General features: G+C 40.9%; 1 protein-coding gene across 2 annotated transcripts in view; it reads left to right on the top strand.

The window, feature by feature from the left end:
- Positions 1-9,955, top strand: part of CDH17 (cadherin 17) — an 87,386-nt gene extending 77,431 nt beyond the window's left edge. For both annotated transcript variants that reach the window (XM_025393968.1, XM_025393967.1), the window contains exons 16-18: positions 6,168-6,284; positions 6,421-6,534; positions 8,789-9,955. In XM_025393968.1, coding sequence (XP_025249753.1) covers positions 6,168-6,284; positions 6,421-6,534; positions 8,789-8,889 — 332 coding nt within the window. In that variant the 3' untranslated portion in view covers positions 8,890-9,955. The remainder of the gene's footprint in view (positions 1-6,167; positions 6,285-6,420; positions 6,535-8,788) is intronic.
- The last annotated feature ends 16,130 nt before the right edge of the window (positions 9,956-26,085 follow it).

Below are 26,085 nucleotides of genomic sequence, written 5' to 3'. Positions count from 1 at the left end.
CCCTAATTTAGCATTCCTAAAATACTAGGGCCCTTAAGAATTATGCTAAATCTACTTTGTCTGTGCTCTGTCAACGGAACAACAAAGCCCAGATGACAGCACATCTGTTTACAGCATAGTTTACTGAATATTTTAAGCCCACTGTTGAGACCTACTCTCTCCCAAAAAAGATTCCTCTCAACATATTACTGCTCATTGACAATGCACCTGGTTACTCAAGAGCTCTGGTGGAGATGTACAAGGAAATAAATGTTGTTTTCATGCCTGCTAACACATCCATTCTGCAGGCCCCAGATCAAGGAGTAATTCTGATTTTCAAATTATTTAAGATATACATTTCATAAGATTATAGCTGCTATTAGATAGTAATTCCTCTGATGGATCTGGGCAAAGTAAATTGAAAGCCTTCTGAAAAGATTCACCAGTCTAGATGTCATCAAGAACATTTGATTCTTGATGACATCTTAAAAAAGGTGATTCATGGGAGGAGGTTGAAATATACACATTAGTAGGAGTTTGGAAGAAATTGATTCCAACCCTCATGGATGACTTTGAGGGGTTCAAGATTTCAGCGGAGGAGTCGCTGAAAATGTGGTGAAAAAAACAATAGAGCTAGAATTAGAAGCAGAACCTTGATGATGTGACTGAATTGCTGCAATCTCATGATCAAACTGGAATGAATGACAGTTGCTTCTTACAACTGAACAATGTGGGTTTTGTTTGCTTGTTTGAACAATGGAATCTGCTTCAGGTAAAGATGCCATGCACATTGTTGAAATAACAAGCAAGGATTTAGAATATTCCATAAACATAGTTGATAAAACAGTGGCAGTGTTTGAGAAGATTTACTCCAATTTTTGAAAGATGTTCTCTTGTGGGTAAAATGCCATCAGCCAGCATCACATGCTACAGAGAACTCTCTCATGAAAGGAAGTCAACAAGTGCAACAAACTTCATTGTTGTCTTATTTTCAGAAATTGCCACAGCCACCCCAGCCTTTAGCAACCACCAACATTGAGACAGGAAATGATTAGCAGCAAAAAGATTGACTCATTGAAGGGTCAGATAATCATTAGCATTTTTTGTCAACAAAGTACTTTTAAATTAAGGTATGGACATTTTTTTTTTTGGTATGATGCTATTAACAGTCCAGAGTATAATATAAGCTGTTATTTCAGTAGAAAAACAAAAAATTTGTGTGACTTGCTTCACTGAGCTATTTGCTTTATTGCAGTGATCTGGAACCAAACCCATAATATTGCTGAGATATTCTTGCATAGGGGGTGTGGTAAAGACCAAAGTTGATTGTTTTTAACATAGCTATCTAACTGTTCTAACACCATTTGTTTAAAACATCCTTTTTACATTGAATTATCTTAACAACTTTGGCAAAAATCAAGTGACCACCTATATATAAATCTAGTTCTGGATTTTTTTGTCTCATCAATCTGTTTATTTTTATACCAATAAAACATTGTCTTGATTACTGTAGCTGTATAAGGCTTGAAATCAGGTAGATTAATTTTTCTGACTGTTCTTTTTCAAAATTCCTTCATTCTGTCTTGTTCATTGCTATATAAATTTTAGAATGTAGCCCATTCCTTCCTGTTGAGATTGTGTTGAATCTATTGGGGAATCTGGAGGAGAACTGACATATTAACAAAATTAAGTCTTCCAACTCATGAACGTGGTATATGTCTCCATTTATTTAGCTCTTTAATTTCTTTCAGCAATGTGTTTTCAGTGTATAGTTCTTGCAAAATTTTCCCTAAGCATTTCAGATTTTTGATATTTTAAATATTTCTAGATATAGGAATGTAATGATTTCTGTATACTGATCTGTATTCTACAGCCTTGCTGACCTTGTTTTTTTAGATTTCATAGATTTTCTACACAGACAATCATGTTGTCTGTGAATACTGACTTTTTCCTTTTCAATCTGTATGCCTTTTGTTTATTACTGGCTGAAACCTTCAGTGAAATGTCAAATAGAGGTAGTAAGAGCAGAAATACTTGGCTTGTTCATGATCTTAGGAAGAAAGCATTTAGCCTTTCACCATTAAGTAGACGTTAGCTGTGGGGTTTATTTCTGTAGGTGATCTTTATTAGGTTGAGGACTTTGACTTTTATTCCTATTTGAAGGTGGTTTTTTTTTTTTTTCTAAATTGGAAATGGATATTAAATTGTTCAAGTGCTTTTGCTCCATGTATTGACTATGTGGCTGATTTGATTTTTTGGGCCTATTAATTGATGAATTACATCAACTTTTGAATCTAAAATCACCTTCCTGGGATAACACCTACTTAGTGATGAAATATTACCATGTTTATATATTGTTGGATTTGCTAAAACTTAATTTTTGCATCTATATTCATGAGGGATGTTGGTCTGTCTATATATTTTGCCTTGTAGAATGAGGAAGCATTCCACCTGTTTATCTTCAATTATCTGGTCAAGTTTGCATAAAAGTGGTATTTCTTCTTAAAGCTTGAAAGAATTTGCCAGTAAAGCTATCTGGGCCTGGTGTATTTTTAAGAAGTTTTAACTACAAATTCAATTTTATTTTATAGATATAGAAAAATTCAATTTATATATTTCTTTTTGGTTGAGCTTGTTAGCTTGTACCTTTCAAATAATTCATCTATTTCATTAATCTAATTTATTGATATAGTTCATGATATTAATATCTGTAGAATACATAGTGATATCGCTCATTCTGATATTGGCAAATTATCTTTTTTCCTGATAATCTGGCTGGAAGTTTATTTTATTGATATTTTCAAAGAACCAGCTTTTGGTTTCATTTTTTTCTGCTTTTGTTTTATATTTCACTGGCCAGATCTTTATTGTTTCCTTTATTCTTCTTACATTGTGTTTTTGTTCTTGTTGTTTTTATTAAGGTGGAAGCCGATGCCATTACTTTGAGATCTTTTTGTTAAAAAGACAGGGCCTCTGTCACCCGGGCTGCAGTGCAGTGGTGTGATCATGGCTTGCTGCAGCCTTGAACTCCTGGGCTCAGACGAGCTTTCCTGCTTCAGCTTCCTGTGTAGCTGGGACTACAAGTATGAGCCACCACACTTGGCTAATTTTTTATTTTTAAATTTTTTGTAGAGATGGGGGTCACAGTATGTTGCTCAGGCTTGTCTCAAACTCCTGGGTTCAAGTGAGCCTCCCACCTCAGTCTCCCAAAATGCTGGGATTACAGGAGTGAACCACCATGCCTGGCCCACAAAATTTGATACATTGTGTTTTCCCTTTAGATTTCTTTTGTGATCATGTGTTATTTAGAAGTGTGTTATTTAGTTTCCAAATATTCTGGGAATATTTCCTATACCTTTCTAACTTCTAATTTAATTACATCATAACCAGAAAACATGATTAGAATAATTTTAAATTTAGACATTTTTTTCTTGTAGTACTTCAAAGGTATTTCACCACTTTTTTTTTTTTTTTTTTTTTGGAGACAGCCTTACTCTGTCGCCCAGGCTGGAGTGCAGTGGCACAATCTCAGCCTCCCAAGTTCAAGTGATTCTCGTGACTCAGTCTCCCTAGTAGCTGGGATTACAGGTTCACAGAGACAGGGTTTTTCCATGTTGGCCAGACTGGTCTCAAACTCCTGGCCTCAAGTAATCGCCTGCCCAGGCCTCCCAAAGTGCTGGGATTATAGGCGTGAGCCACCAGGGGTGCCCTGCCCACTGTGGTTCTTCCTTGTTCCATTGAATGTTTGTATTCTTTTTTCTCTGGGTGTTTTTAAGATATTCTCTTCTTAGTTTTAAGTAATTTGATGCTTATATTGCCTTGGTGGTGTTTTATTCATTTTTCTTGTTCCTGAAGTTTGATGATCATCTTGGATCTGAGGATTTGGAGTTTTCATCAAACATGGAAAAAATATTAGCCATTGTCTTATCAAAAATGTTTTTCTCTGCACTGTATCTTTCTTGGCTTTCAGGAATTTGATTACACATGTATTAGGCCACCTGAAGTTGTCTCAAAGCTTACTTTTTTTTCTGTTTCTTTTTGGATAGCTTTATTTCTATATCTTCAAGTTTACTGTCTTTTCTGCTACATTCAATGGCTATATTATAGCCATTAATCCAACCTAGTCTATTTTTATATCAAACTTTGTAGTTTTCTTCTATAAATTAACTCGTGTTTTTAAAATGTTCTGTATCTATCTACACTTCTTAGTCTTGTAGCTTCTTGAACATATAGAATATAATAACTGTTTCATTCATGTCTTTTCCCACAATTTATGTAATATGTGTAATTTCTGGATAGGTTCTGAAACTGGATCCTTACTCCTTATACGAAAATTAATTCAAGATGGATTAAAGACTTAAATGTTAGACTTAAAACCATAAAATCCCTAGAAAAAAACCTAGGCAATACCATTCAGAACATAGGCATGGGCAAGGACTTCATGATTAAAACACCAAAAGCAATTGCAACAAAAGCCAAAATTGACAAATGGGATGTAAGTAAAGAGCTTCTGCACAGCAAAGGAAACTACCATCAGAGTGAACAGGCAACATACAGAATGGAAAAACATTTTTGCAGTCTACCGTTCTGACAAAGGGCTAATATCCACAATCTACAAAGAACTCAAACAAATTTACAAGAAAAAAATAACCCCATCAAAAAGTGGGTGAAGGATATGAACAGACACTTCTCAAAAGAAGTTTATGCAGCCAGCAGACACATGAACATGATCATCACTGGTCATCAGAGAAATGCAAATCAAAACCACAATGAGATACCATCTCATGCCAGTTAGAATGGCAATCATTAAAAAGTCAGGAAATAACAGATGCAGGAGAGGATGTGGAGAAATAGGAATGCTTTTACACTGTTGGTGGGAGTGTAAATTAGTTCAAGCATTGTGGAAGACAGATTCCTCAAGGATCTAGAACCAGAAATACCATTTGACTCAGCAATCCCATTACTAGGTATATACCCAAAGTATTATAAACCATGCTACTATAAAGACACATGCACACGTATGTTTATTGCAGCACTATTCACAATAGCAAAGACTTGGAACCAACCCAAATGCCCATCAATGATAGGCTGGATAAAGAAAATATGGCATATATACACCATGGAATACTATGCAGCCATAAAAAATGATGATCATATCCTTTGCAGGGATATGGATGAAGCTGGAAACCATCATTCTCAGCAAACTATCACAAGGACTGAAAACCAAACACTGCATGTTCTCACTCATAGGTGGGAATTGAACAATGAGAACACTTGGTCAAAGGGTGGGGAACATCATACACTGGAGCCTGTCCGGGGGTGGGGAGCTGGGGGAGGGACAGCATTAGGAGAACTATCTAATGTAAATGACGAGTTGATGAGTACAATAAATCAACATGACACGTGTATACCTATGTATCAAACCTGCACACTGTGCACATGTACCCTAGAACTTAAAGTATTTAAAAACACACACACACACACACACAGGGTCAAACCTAAAAGATGACCCATGATTTAAAAAAAAATGGCCCTGAACTATAGTGCTGAAGTGCTATCTAGAGTTCCTAAGCACAGGAAGGCTGTGATGTGTGCCTTACAGAGAAAAATTGTGGTTTGGGTCACAGATTAAAAGTAATGTCCAACACTGTAATTATTTTCCACCAACCTAAACGTGTGTTTGATAAGCTTTGTTCAGGAAGTTTTAGTGCTGTTAGATGTGAGTTAAATGTTAGAATGAACAATATATGTTAAATAAGATATCTTTAAACAGAAACACACAAAAAACCAAGGTTATATATTGATCAGTTAGGGAAAATGTGACTAGAAGCTCACAGGAAACTAACTCTGTCTTTCCTCTAGGAGCAATGGTTCAGCATTCATTAATTCAGTGTTTGGGGCAACTATAGAACATAAGTGCTACAAATGATAATTGACTATATTTAGTATAAATTTCTACAGAGAAATCATGAATTAAGAACTTAAAGGATGCTTTAACTCTTTCTTACCTTATGGGAAGATACATGTGGAATGATGTGGATGATACTTTAGGCAGTTTAACTCATATCCAGCCATGTTCCAGTCAACCTTAGTATGTGATACAAAATGAGCTTTATTCTCGCTAATCCAGGGTCTGAAGTTGTATTTTCACATGTTTTTGTTTTTGTGTTTTTTTCCTGTCCTGGCAGGTACTCATGCCCAACTGTCTACCAGGCACACAGACTTTGAGGAGAAGGAATATGTTGTCTTGATCCGCATCAATGATGGGGGTCGGCCACCCTTGGAAAGCACTGTTTCTTTAACAGGTAGATATTCTGCTATAGGCAACTCAGGCTAGTATCTGTCACCATGGGCCATTTGAAGAGATTCTTGTCTTTGATATGGGATTCTGCAACTATTCACTTGAGAATTTATCCTACCAAATACTGTCCTGTTTTTCAGTTACATTCTGCAGTTGTGGGGAAGATGGTTGTTTCCGGCCAGCAGGTCACCAGCCTGGGATACCCACTGTGGGCATGGCAGTTGGTATACTGCTGACCACTCTTCTGGTCATTGGTGAGTGTAATTTCTTAATTCAAAGAGTCATATCCTGGGCCTCAGAAATGTGAGCTTATCTCAGGGCCTGTCTTCCTGGATTGGTCTGGTGGCTGCTCAAATGGCAACCCAGGCAATAGCCGAGAAGGTAGATCACCAGCAAATTACATCAGACTTTCTTGGAGTTACAGCTTTAGTACCACCCTCTGTCTCTATTGCCTTATTAATTTAGAAATATAAGGGGATTTATGGTCATCAATTGTTATATATTATGCCTAGTTACAAAGCTTTTGTGATAAAGAGGGAAAAAATGCAGTAGTGGTACCATGTGTCAAGCACTGTGTTGATGTAGGGGAAACAGTGACATACACAGATCCTACACCAGAGTTTATGGTCTCACCTGCCATTATTGTTACAGGCTGAAGTTAGCCTTCTAGTGATGATGCTGAGATACCTGAAATGTATAGTGCAGAACTTCCCTATGCATAGAAACCTGATTCTTTATTACCCAGAATAACCCATTGCATCATGACCACAGCCTCTGCCATAGCCCCTGGCTTGGCTAGACAGTAGAATCCCTTGATCTAGCTGTTTTTTTCTTTTTTGCAAACAACTCAGCGCCTATTCCAAGTGTTTCCTTACCCAAAATGCTTGAGAGCATAAGTGTTTCAGATTTTGGATTTTTTCCAGATTTTTGAACATTTGCAAATACATGATGAGATATCTTGGGGATGGGACCCAAGTCTCAACACAAAATTCACATGATTCATAAACATTTTATACACATAGTCTGAAGGTATTTCATACAATATTTTACATAATACTGTGTATGAAACCAAGTTTTGCTTGCAACCTGTCACATGAGGTCAGGTGTAGAATTTTCTGCTTGTGGCATCAAGTTGGTCCCCCAAAAGTTTCAGATTAGAGATTTTCAAGTTAGGGATACTCAACCTATATATAGTAATTGCCCTCTTTCAACTGTTGTCCCCACCACAAGTTAAGCATTAGAAATAGATACTTCATTATTTCATGGGTACCTGAGTGAAGGGGTTTATGGTTTCATATCCTTTTTCTTTTAAAAGAAGGACTAGGATTATTCTAAGTATTATTGATTGTTCTCTCAGCATCTGGTCTTTTCTCCCATGATTGTGTCACACTGGACTCTGATTCATGCATCTAAAGGGAGTCTCACTTCTTTATACCCTTCAGTCCAGACTCCCTATGGCATGGGAGGTCCTTCACATCATGGCCACTGCCCATCCTAATGTGTGCATGGTGATCATCATTCCTCCCTGAGAACCACCATCTGCTGCACACTTTTCATGGTAATTGCACTGGCTTTTTGAGGTCCCACTCACTTACATAAGGTCCCGTCTGCCTCTGTGCCTTTTCTTATTCTATTTGCCCTCCCACCTTGAAAGGGTTTTTGAATTTACACATCAGATAGCAATTTTCTTAACATATCAACTTAATTCCATAATCTTACCACAAGTTAAAGACTGCTTGAGTTTGGAAATATCCAGAAATAGAATAGGATTTTACAGTTCCATTCCCTTATTCTTTTCAAGATAGGGTTGCAATTATAAGTTTCTGAGCATCCAGTCTTTTCTGCCATGATTCCTCCTATAAACTTACTAGCAGGTTAATTTCCTTAAAACAACTCCCTTCTTCATAGTGGACTCTGTTTGACAGTACACAATCAGTGCTGAGCTGCACAGTGTAATTTTGGTGTATCAGGTAAGAGAAACCAAGAAGCTTGAGTAGTCTACCCAGGGTCCCACAACAACAGAGGCCGGATCCAAGAGGAAGGTGCCCAAAGAAATGCGATAGTTGGTATGGACACGATGAAAATCAGCTTCAGGGAGGTGAGCAGGTCAGAGAACAGCTGTCTGGTTGTGCTAATTGTATTGTTTTCTCTAGTAAAAGGGAAGAATAATCAATATTAAGTATATATAAAGTTCAGGAACTTTGTCAGGTGTTTATACACTCCATAGTGTGGGACATTAGGTCCTATGTTCTTAGGGCAAGATCCAGCAAGTGCCAAGTCAGCTATGATTTGGAACTTGATACATACAACAGGATAAATGATAAGCTCATTTCTCTACAAAGGCCAATGACTAGAGTCCTTTATTCACTAGGACAGTGAAACTTTGTTGAACCACATACAAAAATGAAGTTGAGTCATTTTTTTCCTACCATGATACTACTTTATAACTGAATGTGACAGTACATTTTAAAAGATCCCATTTATTTGACCCTGGGTTTTTTCTTTTAGGTATAATTTTAGCAGTTGTGTTTATCCGCATGAAGACAGATAAAGGCAAAGATAATGTTGAAAGTGCTCAAGCATCTGAAGTCAAACCTCTGAGAAGCTGAATTTGAAAAGGAATGTTTGAATTTATATAGCAAGTGCTATTTCAATAACGACCATCTCATCCTATTACTTTTCATCTAACATATGCATTATGCTTTTTTAAACAGATATTCCCTCTTGTCCTTTAATATTTACTAAATATTTCCTTTTTGAGATGGAGTCTTGCTCTGTCACCCAGACTGGAGTACAGTGGTGCGATCCTGGCTCACTGCAACCTCTGCCTCCTGGGTTCAAGTGATTCTCCTGCCTCAGCTTCCTGACTAGCTGGGATTAGAGGCACCTTCCACCACTCCCAGCTAATTTTTGTATTTTTAGTAGAGATGGGGTTTCACCATCTTGGCCAGGCTGGTCTTGAACTCCTGACTTCAAGTGATCTGCCTGCCTTGGTCTCCCAATACAGGTGTGAACCACTGTACTCGCCTACTTAGATATTTTATGTGCTACATAGACATTAGAGATATTTTTCATTTTCCCATGACATTTTTTCCTCTCTGCAAATAGCTACTTGTGTTTTTCCCTTTTGGGGCAAGACAGACTCATTAAATATTCTGTACAATTTTTCTTTATCAAGGAGATATATCAGTTGTCTCCCATAGAACTTCCTGGATTCCATTTGTGTTTTTTTCTAATTCCATCCTGTGTCCCCTTCATCCTTGTCTCCTTTGGTATTTCACTGAATTTCAAACATTTGTCAGAGAAGAAAAAAGTGAAGACTCAGGAAAAAGAAATAAATAAAAGAACAGCCTTTTCCCTTAGTATGAACAGAAACGCTTCTGTGTCATTAACTGTCTTTAACCAATGTGACATGTTGCTCTTTGGTTGAAATTCTTCAACTTGGAAATGACACAGACCCACAGAAGATGTTCAAACACAACCTACTCTGCAAACCTTGGTGCAGGAACCAGTCAGCTGGCCGGGTTTCCTCACTACCTGCCATGCATACATGCTGCGCATGTTTTCTTTATTTGTATGTTAATAAAGTTTTGGTTTTTATATATTTAACATGTGGAAGAAAACAAGCCATGAAAAGAGTGGTGACAAATCAAGAATAAACATTGGTTGTGGTCAGTTTTATTTGTTGATCTGCTGCTTCCTGTTTCCTTTTTATTTGTGGAGGGGAAGGACAGAATAACAATTGTTACTTTTTGTGTATAAAAATTGCCTCCCCAGCAGCCCCAATCAGGGGCTTATAGATAAAACTCCCATCTCCCTGGACAGAGCACCTGGGGGAAGGGGCAGCTGTGGGCGCAGCTTCAGCAGACTTAAACATTCCTGTCTGCTGGCTCTGAAGAGCGCAGCTAATCCTGATAAGGAAGATTCTCCCAGCACAGCACTCGAGCTCTGCTAAGGGACAGACTGCCTCCTCAAGTGGGTCCCTGACCCCGCATGCCTCCAGCCTGGGAGACACCTCATACAGGAGAGCTCTGGCTGGCATCAGGCTAGTGCCCCTCTGGGACAAACCTTCCAGAGAAAGGAGCTGCAGCAATCTCTGCTGTTCTGCAGCCTATGCTGGTGGTACCCAGGCAAACAGGGTCTGGAGTGGACCTCCAGCAAAGTCCAGAAGACAGGCCTGACTGTTAGAAGAAAAACTAACAAATAGAAAGCAATAACATCAACAAAAAGGAACCCCACACAAAAACCCCATCCAAAGGTCATCAGCCTCAAAGACCAAAGGTAGATAGATCTATGAAGATGACAAAAAACCAGTGCAAAGATGTTGAAAATTCCAAAAACCAGAATGCCTCTTCTCCTCCAAATGATCACAACTCCTCTTCAGCAAGGGAACAAAATTGGATGGAGAATGAGTTTGACAAATTGAAAGACGTCAGCTTCAGAAGGTGGGTAATAACAATGTCCTGTGACCTAAAGGAGCATGTTCTAACCCAGCGCAGGGAAGCTAAGAACCTTAATACAAGGTTACAGAAACTGCTAACTAGAATAACCAGTTTAGAGAAGAACATAAACGTCCTGATGCAGTTGAAAAACCCAACACGAAAACTTCATGCATACACAAGTATCAATAGCCAAATCAATCAAGTGGTATAAAGGGTATCAGAGATTGAAGATCAACTTACTGAAATAAGGCAAGAAGAGACAAGATTACACAAAAATGAATGAAAAGGAACAAAGCCTCCAAGATATATGGGATAATGTGAAAAGACTAAACCCTAAACCTACGATTGATTGGTGTACCTGAAAGTGACAGGGAGAATGGAACCAAGTTGGAAAACACACTTCAGGATATCACGGAGAACTTCCCCAACCTAGCAAGACCTATCCTAAAGACAACATTCAAATTCAGGAACACTACTAAGATACTACTCAAGAGCAATCTCAAGACACATAATCATCAGATTCTCTAAGGTTGTAATGAAGGAAAAAATGTTTAAGGCAGCCAGCGAGAAAGTTCAGGTTACCTACAAAGGGAAGCGCATCAGACTAACAGTGGATCTCTCTGCAGAAACCTACAAGCTAGAAGAAAGTGGGGCCAATATTCAACATTCTTAAATAATTTTCATTGCAGAATTTCATATCCAGCCAAACTAAACTTCATAAGTGAAGGAGAAATAAAATCCCTTCCAGACAAGCAAATGCTGAGCGATTTTGTCAACACCAGGCTTGTCTTACAAGAGCTCCTGAAAGAAGCACTAAATATGGGAAGGAAAAACTGACACCAGCCACTGCAAAAGCACACCAAAATATAAAGACCAATGACACTATGAAGAAACTGCATCAACTAATGTGCAAAATAACCAGCTAGCATCATGGTGACAGGATCAAATTCACATATAATAATATTAAGCATAAATGTAAATGGGTTAAATGCTCCATTAAAAGACACAGCATGGCAAATTGGATAGAGTCAAGACCCATCAGTGTGCTGTATTCAGGAGACCCATCTCACATGCAAAGACACAAATAGGCTCAAAAGAAAAAAAAAAGGATAGAGGAAAATTTACCAAATGGAAAGAAAAAAAAAAAAAACAGGGGTTACAATCCTAGTCTCTGATAAAACAGACTTTAACAAAGATCAAAAAAGACAAAGAAGGGCATTACATAATGGCAAAGGGATCAATGCAACGACAAGAGCTAACTATCCTAAATATACGTACACCCAATATGGGAGCACCAGATTCATAAAATAAGTTCTTAGAGACCTACAAAGAGACAGTGGGAGACTTTAACACCCCACTGTTAACATTAGATCAATGAGACAGAAAATTAACAAGGATATTCAAGACTTGAACTCAGCTCTGGAACAAGCAGACCTAATACACAACTACAGATAACTCTCCACCCCAAATCAACAGAATATACATTCTTCTCAGCACCACATAGCACTTATTCTAAAATTGACCGCAAAATTGGGAGTAAAGCACTCCTCAGCAAATGCAAAAGAATGGAAATCATAACAAAGTCTGTCTGACCACAGTGCGATCAAATTAGAAGTCAGGATTAAGAAACTCACTCAAAACTGCACAACTACATGGAAACTGAACAAGCTGCTCCTGAATGACTACTGGGTAAATAACGAAATGAAGACAGAAATAAAGATGTTCTTTGAAACCAATGAGAACAAAGACAAAACATACCAGAATCTCTGGGACACATTTAAAGCAGTGTGTAGAGGGAACTTTACAGCACTAAATGCCCACATGAGAAAGCAGGGAAGATCTAAAACTGACACCCTAACATCACAATTAAAAGAACTAGACAAGCAAGAGCAAACACATTCAAAAGCTAGCAGAAAGCAAGAAATAAATAGGATCAGAGCAGAACTGAAGGAGACAGAGACATGAAAAACCCTTCAAAAAAATCAGTGAATCCAGGAGCTGTTTTTTTTTTTTTTGAACAGATTAACAAAATAGATAGACCACTAGCCAGACTAATAAAGAAGAAGAATCAAATAGACACAACAAAAAATGAGAAAGGGTATATCACCACTGATCCCACAGAAATACAAACTACCATCAGAGAATACTATAAACATCTCTTCACAAATAAACTAGAAAATCTAGAATAGATAGATAAATTCCTGGACACATACACCCTCCCATGACTAAAGCAGGAAGAAGTTGAATCCCTGAATAGACCAATAACAGGCTCTGAAATTGAGGCAGTAATTAATAGCCTACCAACCAAAAAAAGTCCAGGATCAGACGGTTTCACAGCCGAATTCTACCAGAGGTACAAAGAGGAGCTGGTACCATTCCTTCTGAAACTATTCCAAACAAGAGAAAAGGAAGGACTCTTCCCTAACTCATTTTATGAGGCCAGCATCATCCTGATACCAAAACCTGGCAGAGACAACAAAATAAAATTTCAGACCAATAGCCTGATGAACATTGATGCAAAAATTCTCAATAAAATACTGGCAAAATGCAGAAGCACATAAAAAAGCTTATCTATCACGATCAATTTGGCTTCATCCATGGAATGTAAGTCTGGCTCAACAAACATAAATCAATAAACATAATCCATCACATAAACAGAACCCATGACAAAAACCACATGATTATCTCAATAGATGCAGAAAAGGCCTTCAATAAAGTTCAGTATCCCTTCCTGCTAAAAACTCTCAATAAACTAGGGATTGGTGGAACATCTCAAAATAATAAGAGCTATTTATGATAAACCCATAGCCAGTAGCATACTGAATGGGCAAAAACTGGAAGCATTCTCTTTGAAAACTGGCACAAGACAAGGCTGCCCTCTCTGACCACTCCATTTCAACATAGTATTGGAAGTTTTGGCCAGGGCAATCAGGCAAGAGAAAGAAAGGGTATTCAAATAGGAAGAGAGGAAGTCAAATTATTCCTGTTAACAGATGATATGATTGTATATTTAGAAACCCCACTGTGTCAGCTTGAAAACTCCTTAAGCCAATAAACAACTTCAGCAAAGTCTCAGGATACAAAATCAGTGGGCAAAAATCACAAGCATTCCTCTACACCAATAATAGACAAGCAGAGAGCCAAAACATGAGTAAACTCCTATTCACAACTGCTGCAAAGAATAAAATACCTAGGAATACAACTTACAAGGGACATGAAGGACCTCTTCAAGGAGAACTACAAACCACTGCTCGAGGAAATAAGAGGACACAAATAAATGGAAAACTATTCCATGCTCATGGATAGGAAGAAACAATATCGTGAAAATGGCCATACTGACCAAAGTAACTTACAGATTCAATGATATTCCCATCAAGCTACCATTAACTTTCTTCACAGAATCAGAAAAAACTACTTTAAATTTCATATGGAACCAAAAAAGAGCCCGTGTACCCAAGACAATCCTAAGCAAAAAGAACAAAGCTGGAGGCATCATGCTACCTGACTTCAAACTATACTACAAGGATACAGTAACCAAAGCAACATGGTACTGGCACCCAAATAGAGATATATACTAATGGAACAGAACAGAGGCCTCAGAAATAACACCTCACATCTACAACCATCTGATTGTTCACAAACCTGACAAAAACAAGCCATGGGGAAACGATTCCCTATTTAATAAATGGTGCTGGGAAAACTGGCTAGTCAAATGCAGAAAACAGAAACTGGATCCCTTCCTTACACTTTATATGAAAATTAACTCAAGGTGGATTAAAGCCTTAAATGTGTAACCTAAAACCATAAAATCTCTGAGAAAACTTAAGCAATACAATTCAGGACATAGGCATGGGCAAAGACTTCATAACTAAAACACCAAAAGCAATTGCAACAAAAGCCAAAATTGACAAATGGGATCTAATTAAACTAAAGAGCTTCTGCACAGGAAAAAAAACACAAACAAACAAACAACAACAACAAGAACTATCAGAGTAAGCAGGCAACCTACAGAATGTGAGAAAATTTTTGCAAGCTACCCATCTGACAAAGGCCTAATATCCAGAATCTACAAGGAACTTAAACAAGTTTACAAGAAAAAAACAACTCCATCAAAAAGTGGGCAAATGATATGAACAGACACTTCACAAAAGAAGACATTTATGTGGCCAAACAAACATATGAAAAAGAGCTCATCATTACTGGTCATTAGAGAAATGCAAATCAAAACCACAATGAGATACCATCTAATGGCAGTTAGAATGGCAATCATTAAAAAGTCAGGAAACAACAGATGCTGGAGAGGATGTGGAGAAATAGGAACATTTTACACTGTTGGTGGGAGTGTAAATTAGTTCAACCATTATGGAAGACAGTGTGGCAATTCCTCAAGGATCTAGAACCAGAAATACCATTTGACCCAGCAATCCCATTACTGGGTATATACCCAAAGGATTATAAATCATTCTACTACAAAGACACATGCACACGTATGTTTACTGCAGCACTATTTACAATAGCAAAGACTTGGAACCAACCCAAATGCCCATCAATGATAGACTGGATAAAGAAAATGTGGCACATATACACCATGGAACACTATGCAGCCATAAAAAAGAATGAGTTCATGTCCTTTGCAAGGACATGGATGAAGCTGGAAGCCATCATTCTCAGCAGACTAGCACAGGAACAGGAAACCAAACATTGCATGTTCTTACTCATAAGTGGGAGTTGAACAATGAGAACACATGGACAAGCGGGGCGAACATCACACACCAGGGCCTGTTGGGGTGGGAGGCAAAGGGAGGGAGAGCATTAGGACCAATACCTAATGCATGTGGGGTTTAAAACCTAGATAACGGGGTTGATGGGTGCAGTCAACCACCATGGCACATGTATACCTATGTAACGAACCTGCACATTCTGCATGTGTATCCCAGATCTTAAAGCAAAATTTAAAAGTTCATTTAAAAATTGCCTCCCATGGAGAATTAGCCCAAGAGAAGGAGTCTATGAAAAAATAAATTCACCCCTCACATGATCATGGATTGCACTGTTTCAGGTAGGTATATCAGGAATTTTTAAATTTTAAATAAGAGAAGCTTGGTGATTTGAAAGCATTTCTAGGCATGGAACTGTTGTCTGCCTCCTGATTTGAGCCTTGGGAGCACTCAACATTACAGGACCTCTCAGAAATTTTAACCAGGAAGAACTCAACTGTGGAAGGTTGCTCATAGAATGGCTGTTGAAGCAGGCCATGGGGTTGGGTTTTTCATAAATAATCTTTGTGATCATCTATTATATTTTTTAAAAGCAAAAAGACAAAATAGCCAAACTGTTTTTATGACCTCAGTATTGCTTTCTTGTATAAGTCACAGGATCCTTAGGGTGTCACTTCACCAGCTGGAAACCTCTGTGGCTGGCAGCACCTCTGCTTGGGTTTTGCTTGCACCTTTGGGCTTATTCCAACTCACTCGGCCTAGCAGGCTGCACTTGGCTTGTGCTATGGGCCCAGATCCCACACCTGCCAAGAACGAGCCAGGCAGAGAGAGGCGAGGGGTGTGTAAGTGAGCGAGCATGGGGTCTGACCACTGTGCACAGCCAGGCATACCGGCACAGACACCGGCTCTATGCAAGGCTGCAACTGGACCAGATGTACCACAAGTGGCTTCTGCTGTGGATATCAGCGTCTGGACAGGGGGAATGAGATGGTGCCTGAAAGCTCGGAGATGCCAGGAACTGCAGAGCCCCAAAGAGGGTGTTACAGTGTGCCACAGCCCTGGCTCCGCCCCGAAGTCTGGCCTCCCAGAAGGGCCACAGCTCTTCTCTCCTCGTCCTCACACACAAAGTGGCAAACAGGGGGCGTGTTTCAGCCCTGTTTGTGTTATAGCTTTTTCAGTCCTGTCATCTGGTGGGTCCCGAGTTCTTGTCCTGCATCCAGGAAGAATGAGGTATGCAGACAACTAGAGGCTGAGCAACGCAAGAGAGAAGCTTCACTGAGGGACAGAACAGCTCTCAGGAGACCTGAAGTGCGTAGCTACTTTCTGCTGGCAGGTCTTCCCGGTGAGGGTGTGAGTCTGACTGAGTGTGGGGGTTTTCATGTATGCAGAATGGAGGACCAATGCTGATTGGTCCATGGGTAGCCATGGGCGGGCCTGGAAAAAGCACCATCCGATTTACCGAACCGTCATCAAGGAAGCTCTCACTCCAGGCAGCGGACTTCACCTGGAACTGACAGCCCGCCCCCAAGGCTTCAGGCTGTCCCCTACCTGAAGGTGGGGGTTTCACTGAGGAACTGACCTACCTTGCCTAGGAACTCCTCTGCCTTTAACATGTCCACACGCCTAGGCTGTCTGTACTGAGAGGCGCCTGCTGGCCTGTGCCAAGCCACCCTCAGCACCCTCCCCATTCAGCAGACTCCCTCTGGCGCTTGTTGGTGCCCCAAGTCCGGAGGGGGCCGAGGCAGCAGGGGGCGGGTGTGACACCCGGCTGGGTTGCAACAGTGCCCAGGCTTGGCCACAACTTGGCTCCACCCTGGGGCAGGCCTTGGGAGTGGGGAGAGGCCAAGGAGTAGGAGCAGGCACTTTCAAGCCTGTGGAGGCAGAGGGCTTTTGGGGCCCCCAGGAACGTGCAGGAACCACAGCAGCTGTGCCCAGGAGCGCAGGGTTCCCACCCAGCCAACTCGGTGGGGGGGGGACTCCCATCTGTGCAGCCCTGGCTGTGCCTCCCCAACTACAGCTGGCCTCCCTGCAAGCTGCTCCAGAAGGGCCGCCACCGCTGTCAATATGATACTGTGCCTCAAACGATTTGACCTCTGTCCACCTGGAAATGGGTAAGGTTCTCTCCTGTCTGACCTCAAAAGACAAAACCAAACAAAATCAAACCAAATCAAACAAAAAAACCCACAAGAGCACCAAAAGCAAATTCACTTGACAAATTATACTCCAAGCACTGAGGAATAGTACAACTTTTTAAGCAGCTCTGTGGGCATTTTACTTGTAAGTTTTTAGCTGATGAGTGATGTGACGTTCAGGTCACTTAAAATTGCATTATTGCTTGCCCTGCTTATTTTCAGGAAATCATATCATTACTAAAAGATACCATTATTCTCCCACTTCAGCACCATATTATTCTCTGGACCAACTGGTGTCATGCAATAACAGACTGATCATACAGAACTTTTTCATCAAATCATTAATTAGTATTCATATTGCTTGTGCTATTTCTTTCCTGGGTGGGTCCTTTCCCTCAACCCTCTCATCCTTCCATGACCAGCTCCTACCCATTCTTAAAGAGCCATTTAAATACTGGTCCCTCTGGGAAGCCTTCTGACTTCTTACAGGAGACCAGGCCACATCTAAACTTCCACAGTGTAGTGAGACCAGTGGTCTCCCTGGCCTGACTCTATTCTCTCTTCTAGTAAGAATAGTTGGATCTCACGATGGGAAATGGCTTCCCGAGTTCCCATCCAGTCTATGTCGTTTGAACAGAGCCAACTCCCCATTTTTCTCCATCCCCTCAGCTCTAGAGTTGGGCACTTTATCTCAACAAGATTCACTTTGAGAATTTTAGTTGGAACTCTTAGAAGATTAAAGTATTCCAGTTACCATAAGAGGTGAGTCTTCCCCAGAATGAGGACTACAGAAAATCAAGAAAGGAGAAAATCTTGAAACTGTTGAATACCTGGATCCAGCTGTGTCTGAAGCACAGCCTTGCCCTAGACTTTTCCATCCCATGAGCAAAACATTCCTTTATTTTATCATTATTTAAAACACGATTTTTTGCCCCTTGCAACCAAAAAGGTGGAGATTTACACTTTGCATATGGCCCTTCTCATAGTCTACCATTAGTGCCTGTCTGATTTCACCACATAGGCTGGGACTTCTTAGAATCTCTCTTAATGCCACTGTGTGAGCCCAAGTCCTGGCTCCATATTTTTTACTTGTGGTTCCTCCATAATTTTTTGAAGAAGGAATAAATGAAATAGCTGATTCACTTTGGCCACTTAAATGACAACAGCTTAAGTGCCACCCATTTGACAAAGTCTGAACTAAAGAAAACAACTGTCATCTTTTGTGTTCACCTACAGCATACTCAAAGATCCCTTCATCCCCCACCTCACCACACTCGTTTTCTCTACCTGCAAACCCTGATGCTGCATTCAGATATCCTCAGAGCAGGCCGTAGTGGTGAATGAGGCCTATGAATGACAAAGCTCTTGATAATTTCTAGATGATTAAGCAATGATTGTGAGGCCGAGAGGGTCTTAGGGTAGGTGGGGATAGAGTTGGGGGGTCTTGTGAGCAGTTATGTAGAAAGTCTTGGGGGCTTCTATGGAGCAGTAAATTTAAGAGTGGAGATATCAAGGTATTGATCCATGGTATAGCTAATTCACAAGCAGAAAGCAGAGATTACCTCAAGTATCTCACGCACACAGGGATTGATTCACTTCCAGGATTCTCTACAATGCCATATTCATCATGAGAGCTTGGTAAACTTGGAAAAAATACAATAGCTTACAGTATCAAGTTTAAAAACCATTGTAACCATTTCAAGTATACAGTTGAGTGGCATTAAGTACATTCACAGTGTTATGCAACCATCACCACTATCCAGCTCCAGAACTTCTTCATCCTTCCAAATGAAACTGCACCCATTAAACAATAACTCCACCCAGTAACACTATTCTAACTTTCTGTCTCTATAAATTGGACTATTCTGAGTATCTCATGTAAATGGAATCATATTTGTCCACAATGGCAACATTTGAAAACAAGTTTTAAAATAGTAATCAAGAGAGAAAGAGAAAGTAGCATTCAAACCTAGAAAAAGTTGCCTCATGAGACTGTCTGAAGATTAATGCTATTAATGTGTCATATTGTATACACATAAATGCACATTTTGTACCTGTGAAGATATACCCACATAATATAGACACAATGCACTTGTCCTCCCCAAACACCACACACACACTCAGTGCTCCCAGGTTTCTCCTTACAGAAGTCTGTCTTGTTTGGGCTGAGCCCCAGGGAGCAGTCAGCTGTTGGATGACCCGTTGTCTAGTACAGGGGTTCTTGATGAATGTATGGTAGAATCACCTGGAGGAGCTTTTAAAAAATATGCGTTCCAGTGCTCCACCCTCAAATCAACAGCTCCAGGCATGGGGCCTTAGCCTTAGTATTTTTTAAAACTCCCCTGGTAGTTGCACTATGCAACCACAGCTGAGAACCCTTGTTCCAGACAATTCGTGGAAGACCAAGTTAGTACCAGTCTGGTGTGGAATATGATTTTTTAGTGTCTAAGGACTGAATTGTGTCCCCTGCAAAATTCATATGTTGAAGCCCTAACCCCCAAGGTGACTGTATTTGGAAATAGGAGGTAAGGTTAAATGAGGTCCTCAGGGTGGGGCCCTAATCTGATAGGACTTGTGTCCTTAGAAGTAAAAACAGGCCAGGTGCAGTGGTTCACACCTCTAATCCTAGCATTTTGGGAGGCCAAGATAGGCAGATTGGTTATTTCGAGACCAGGCTAGGCAACATGGCAAAACCCTATCTCTACAAAAAAAAAAAAAAAACAAAAAAACAAAAATTAGCTGGGATGGTGGTACATGCCTGTGGTCCCAGCTACTTGGGAGGCTGAGGTGGGAGGATTGCCTGAGCCCTCAAAGTTGAGGCTGCAGTGAGCTGTGATCTTGCCACTGCACTCCAGCCTGGGCAACAGAGTTAGATCCTGCCTCAAAAAAAAAAAGTAGACTGACATGAGAGCTTACTCGCTCTCTTTCCACACATGCACAGAGGAGCAGCCACACAGGCACACAGTGAAGAAACCACCTGCAAGCCAGGAAGAGGGGCCTTCCAGAAAGGCCTTTTCGGATCAAGGCCTGACGGACCTTGATCTAGGACTTCTAGCCTTGGAATTGAGATAATTAAACATCTTGTTTAAGCCACCCAGTCTATGGTATTGTGTTTTGGTGGCCTGAGCTGACTGATACAGAATCTGAATCAGGATCCTCCTTCAGAACAACATCAGCTTCCCAATGTCCTCAACCTCTTGGGCACTTGTAACCCTGACCAGGCCTGCCCAGGCCTTTCTCTGATGCCCACTTGGACTGTGACCTGGAACTCAGGGAAGATTCCTCAGCCCATAGAGATCCTTCAACTAAGAGCAGCCTGGGTCACTCTGCCACCACGGCGGAACTTGCGAACCCCAACCCTGAAGCATGAAGAAGCTGGTTCTTGCCTGCAGGAGAGCAGCCCTCCTTTGCAGACCAGAGCTGAGCAATGAGCAGCAATGCTTCACTTTCACCATAGATGCAGCTTTCAAAAATACACATTAGTGTCAAGTGATTCTTTTGAGTATGTGCTTGGAAAGATGACATAGATAACATTGATAATGAAAAAACAGTATTTTTATAATGTAATTAACTCTCATTTTATTGACTTTCTTTTTCCTTTTTTTTTTTTTTGTTTGGTCTGCCTTGAATGTCAACCATTTTACTGACTTTCCATGTTTGTATGTTTACTTACCAGCATGATGCAAGCTCCATTCAACATCTCAAAACTATTTCCTGTATCTGCTATGTATGAGTCATTTACAAGCCATCTGGGTCCATGAAACAAGGAGGATGGGCTACTGAGATGGTGGGCTACTGAGACAGTAGGCAATTCTAAAGGGCAAAGGGCTGCCCTGGAATCCAGGGATAGTTATGTTCATGGCAAAAGCAAAGTCATGCTTGAGGCTTCCATGTGTTGTCTCCAAATTGTCCTTGGTTTCTTTGGACAGAAATCAAAGCATCTTTTTTCACACGTTCCTCATCCTGGGCAGGGAGGCAGGAAGGCTGAAGGAAGGAGGAGTGGGTTACAGAAGCAAAAGTTCATCTGACTGAGGGAAAGCACATCCATTTCTTCCATTGCAACATTTGGGCAGATGTGCAAGTCTGGGATTTGAAGGCTACATTAGGAAGAGGAGGAGGGTATGCACGTGGGAGGTGGGAATAAAAATAGCACGTGTTTATCCAGCAATTCTAGTTCCTCTTTTGAATTAAACACAGGACTGAAAGGAAATAGAATATATTTTTGTTAGCAGAAGACAAATTGGACCTCTCTCGGGCTTCTGGCCAAGGAAAAATCCCAAAGGCAGAATTTCCCAGGGCTCTGTTCAGTCACAACCAAAGTCAGTCATGGCCTTGGGTCATGGAGAACACAAAACTAGGGAAAGGGTCTTGAAGCGGCCAGGTCAGCTGTGAGGCATGGGGGGAAAGGCCCCAGCTGAGGGTTTCCCACTGAGGCCTCTCTCAGTGGGGTCTCAGGCAGCCTTCCCGGGGCCTACGAGGAGGAGGGCAAGGATTTCCGAGTAAGCAAACGTGGCCTGGTGGGTACTCAATAAAGTCCTGGCACAGTTTGGGCCAAACGCTGTCAGTGAAGTGGGGCTTCCATGGCATGTCAGTTCTTCCTAAGCTATTCCTGTATCTCTCTGTTCAGATTCTCCTCTGGCAGCACCACGTGTCCAAGCAAGAAACTGAAAATATTTGGGTCCTGGTGGGCACTAGCATGTTCTCTCGGAGGCTTACTAATAGGTCAGCTTGGCCTGCCCAGAAGAAGAGGCCATGACACAATTAGAAAGGCAGGAGATTTAGGGGGCAAAGACCCGTGAAGAATAAGTGGGAGGGAACAGGAGTAGGTAGGGAGAACCCTCAACCTCGAGAGGCGTTTGATAGCTGTTTAAGAATGGAGGGAAGGAAACAGGATGGATAGCAAGAGTCTCAGGCCACAGTGCTGCTCTGAGAAGTCAGAGCCGGGCTAACGTGAAACCCCAGTACCAAGATCATCTGTTGGAGGACCCAGCAGCGGGAAGACACCACTTGGCTCTAGGACCCCACCATGCTTGGTCACTGACTGGGAGTGTGACCCTGTGATCCCAAAGGTCTGCGAGCTCCCTGCAGTACAGTCCTCTTCAGGAAGAGCTGAGCATGCGCTCCCGTGGTGTCACAGTTGCCCTTTTGTTCTTTTATTTATTCTGGTATTTCTTGAGCCCCACTATGGCCAGAAACTGAGTTGGTCGCCGGGAATAACAATAGATAACAATAGATAATACGCAGCATGAACAATGTGCCAGGCACTATTCTAAATGCTTTACAATGCATTTTGTCACCAAATCCTTGCAACAACTATGAGACAATTGTCATGTCTATTGTTCACATGAGAAGCTGCCACGCAGAAAGGTTATGTAACTTGCTCAAGGCCACATGCCAAATAAGTGACCCCAGAAATCTGACTCCAAAGCCCATACCCAAAGTTAATGGCATTTCATCTAACCTAAGGTGCCATCTATTGTAAGATGTATCATTACTTTATGTGACACTGAGACAAAAAAGAACACTGTCAATTAACTTCAACATGCCATTATTGGTAAGATCATCCTCAATTTTAGAGAGATTAAAATTTTTTAAAAAAATGTGAATTGACAGTTATTACAAAAAGGTACCATGCCTGTTCTCAAAGACTTGGCAGTTGAGTAGGAGAGACAGGCCTATGGCGTTGCCATGTTATGTGGTAAGCATAACGTGTGTCTCCCAAGAGAAGTGTACAAATTGCTGCAGGGACAGAGAGGAGCAAATCACTGCTGCCTGAGGTTACCTGAGAACCCTCAGGGAGGAAGTGGCACCCAGCTGAGCCTTAGAGTTTCTCCAAAGAGAGAAGGGAAGGTTGGAATTGGGACATTTTGAGTATTTTAGGGGCCTTGGTTCATTAAGCTAATGTTAATAATGCAACAGTAGCTAACAACTTATTGCGTGTTAACCACATGTTGGGCACTGTGTTAAGGGGCTTTTTGTGTATCACCCCATTTAATACTCATAGAAACCCCCAAGAAGACCCCCTCATGAGATCCATTTTACAGGAGAGAGGCCTGAGGCTCAGAAGATTAGCGGATTTACCCCAGCACACAGCTGGCAGATAATGGGGCCAGGATGAGAATCTCCAGTGGCATGGCTCTCCAGTCCCAGCTGTCAACCATGTGGCTAGGCCACCTCTCAGAAAGGAGGTTGGGGACAAGTCATGCTCTCCAAAGTCATTCTTGTCCACTGAGCACTTCGTTTTCTGGGAGAATGCTGAGAGAAGGTATATATGGCTAAAAACAAGGATTGAGAGAGACCTTTGGGAGTCCCAACTTATGCTGAAGTCAGGTTGGGGAGGACTGATGGGCAGGGAGGTTCTGGAAGTGTTGGTGCAAGACTGGGGCCTCTGAGTAATTTCACCTGCCAAGTATTTGCTGAAAATTCACTCTGAGCAAAGGTCTGTGCTTGGCACCAAGGGGGCTATTGATGGAAGTTGTGGGCTAAGCACCAAGTGCTGAATGAAGTATAACACTGAGTTCTTTGCAGGCCTTACAGATCTGGCCCCCTCTCTTCCTGCGGGGCCTCATCTCCTACCTCCTTCCCCTGACAAGCTCTTGGTCTGGCCATCTGTTGCTTCCTTGCTCTCAGATGGCTGTATTTTAGAATCCCTTCAAGGGTTTTAGAAGTGGAGCGAGATGGGTAGAATGTGTGTTATTTAGGTGATGGATAACCTAAAAGCCCCCCCAACTTCACCACTATGCAATATATCCATGTAACAAGATGACACTTGTACCTCATAAATTTATGCAAATTGTAAGGAGTACACCTAGACCTCACCAATGACAGAGTGTTCTATCAGCTATTCCTGCTGTTTCTCAGATAGGGAGATAATAGAACAGCACATCTATATCACTGAATTGTGTACTTGTATAGCTCTGAACTCATGGATTTCTATACATTTTGAAAGTAAACAAAGGTCAAGACTTGTTACCATTTTATACATGTTCTGATTGATGGCATTTTAAAAAATCTTGTCTAGAGACACATCTATTTACAGAGTATCAAGTCTTATTTTTGTTCTGTATTCATGAGTTTTCCTCCCCCTACCCCACCTCTGCAAGAACACACACTGAGCTCATTGAGGCAGGAGATCATGCCTTAATATTGAACTTCAATGTCTGCAAAGAATCTTCAAAAAAACAGCTGCTTGGTAAATACTGAATTAAACTGAAGTGTTCTAAGACCTTCTAGAAGTTCAGTTCTCTGCTCATTTTAATAGAGCAAGTTGTCTCAATTAATCTGAGCCCAAAGTTGTTGCCTGTTAACCGTATAGATCAAACTCTGTGTCCTACTTGTCAGAAACTATTAAAGAGCAGGAATCTCATTTTAGCTTTAACTGATCTGTGACTTAATTTGGAAAGTCTCTCCTTACCCCAAATTATACATGATTGAATAAGAGTAAAAACAAACTAAAAATAACTTTGTGCTATAGTGAAACAACAATTTAAAAATTTAAACAAAATCCTTTGCTGCAAACCAATATCTTTTAGGAAACTTCTAGCTATTTCAGAGTTTGAAGAGAACATTAACTGCCACATTTCAGCCAAGGACAACACCATGTGATTGGAGGAAGAAATGAAGTCATCTGGGTATGTGTTTTCTGGAACCCTGCCCTAAATGGCTTTCTCCTTGACATGTGTCCAGCAATTTCATACAGCTTAACATTAGTAATGCTTGTAACTTTTTTATAAAACCATGTTTAAAATATAAAGGAAGCATGGAAAAATGCTCAGGGTGAAGGAAAGGAGAGAGAAAAGAAAGGAAGAAAGCATTCATTGAGGGCAAGTGAGCATTCACCACGGTAGTGAATGTGAAGCTTGCTCTGTCAATGAGAGCCTTGTCCAAGGAGTCATCTCAATGGTTGGCATGATACTTGCGCCCTGAATTAGGGTTCTCTGAATTTAGCTAAGGACCATCATCTTCAGATTCAGGCACTATTCGCTTAATCCACAACTTTCTATTTATTACTTTTTTAATCCCTAAAAGGCAGTCAGAAAGTAATAGCAGCAGTCACTACAGCCTTTGTTTTTGTAGTTTCCTACCCATTAATCTTCTTGCTCAACAGAATCCTGTCAGGTCTTGGCTAGGTATGGTGGCTCATGCCTGTATTCCCAGCACTTTGGGAGGCTGAGGTGGGTGGATCACTTGAGATCAGGAGTTTGAGATCAGCCTGGCCAACATGATGAAACTCCTGTCTCTACTAAAAATACAAAAATTAGCTGGATGTAGTGGCGGGTGCCTGTAGTCCCAACTACTGGGGAGGCTAGGGCAGAAGAATCGCTTAAACCTGGGAGGTGGAGGTTGCAGCCAAGATTACACCACTGCCCTCTAGCATGGGTGACAAAGTGAGACTCTGTCTCAAAAGACAAACAAAAAACCACAACCCTATAACCCTATCAGGTCTTCAGAAGGAATTTTGGATGTTCCTAGACTCCAGGCTCAAGGACTCTTTCACCAAATGATTAGTAAAG

The sequence above is a fragment of the Theropithecus gelada genome, chromosome 8 (genome assembly GCF_003255815.1).
Source record: "Theropithecus gelada isolate Dixy chromosome 8, Tgel_1.0, whole genome shotgun sequence".
NCBI lineage: Eukaryota > Metazoa > Chordata > Mammalia > Primates > Cercopithecidae > Theropithecus > Theropithecus gelada.
The sequence above is the reverse complement of the archived record's forward strand: the minus strand, read 5'-3'. Positions and strand labels throughout refer to the sequence as shown.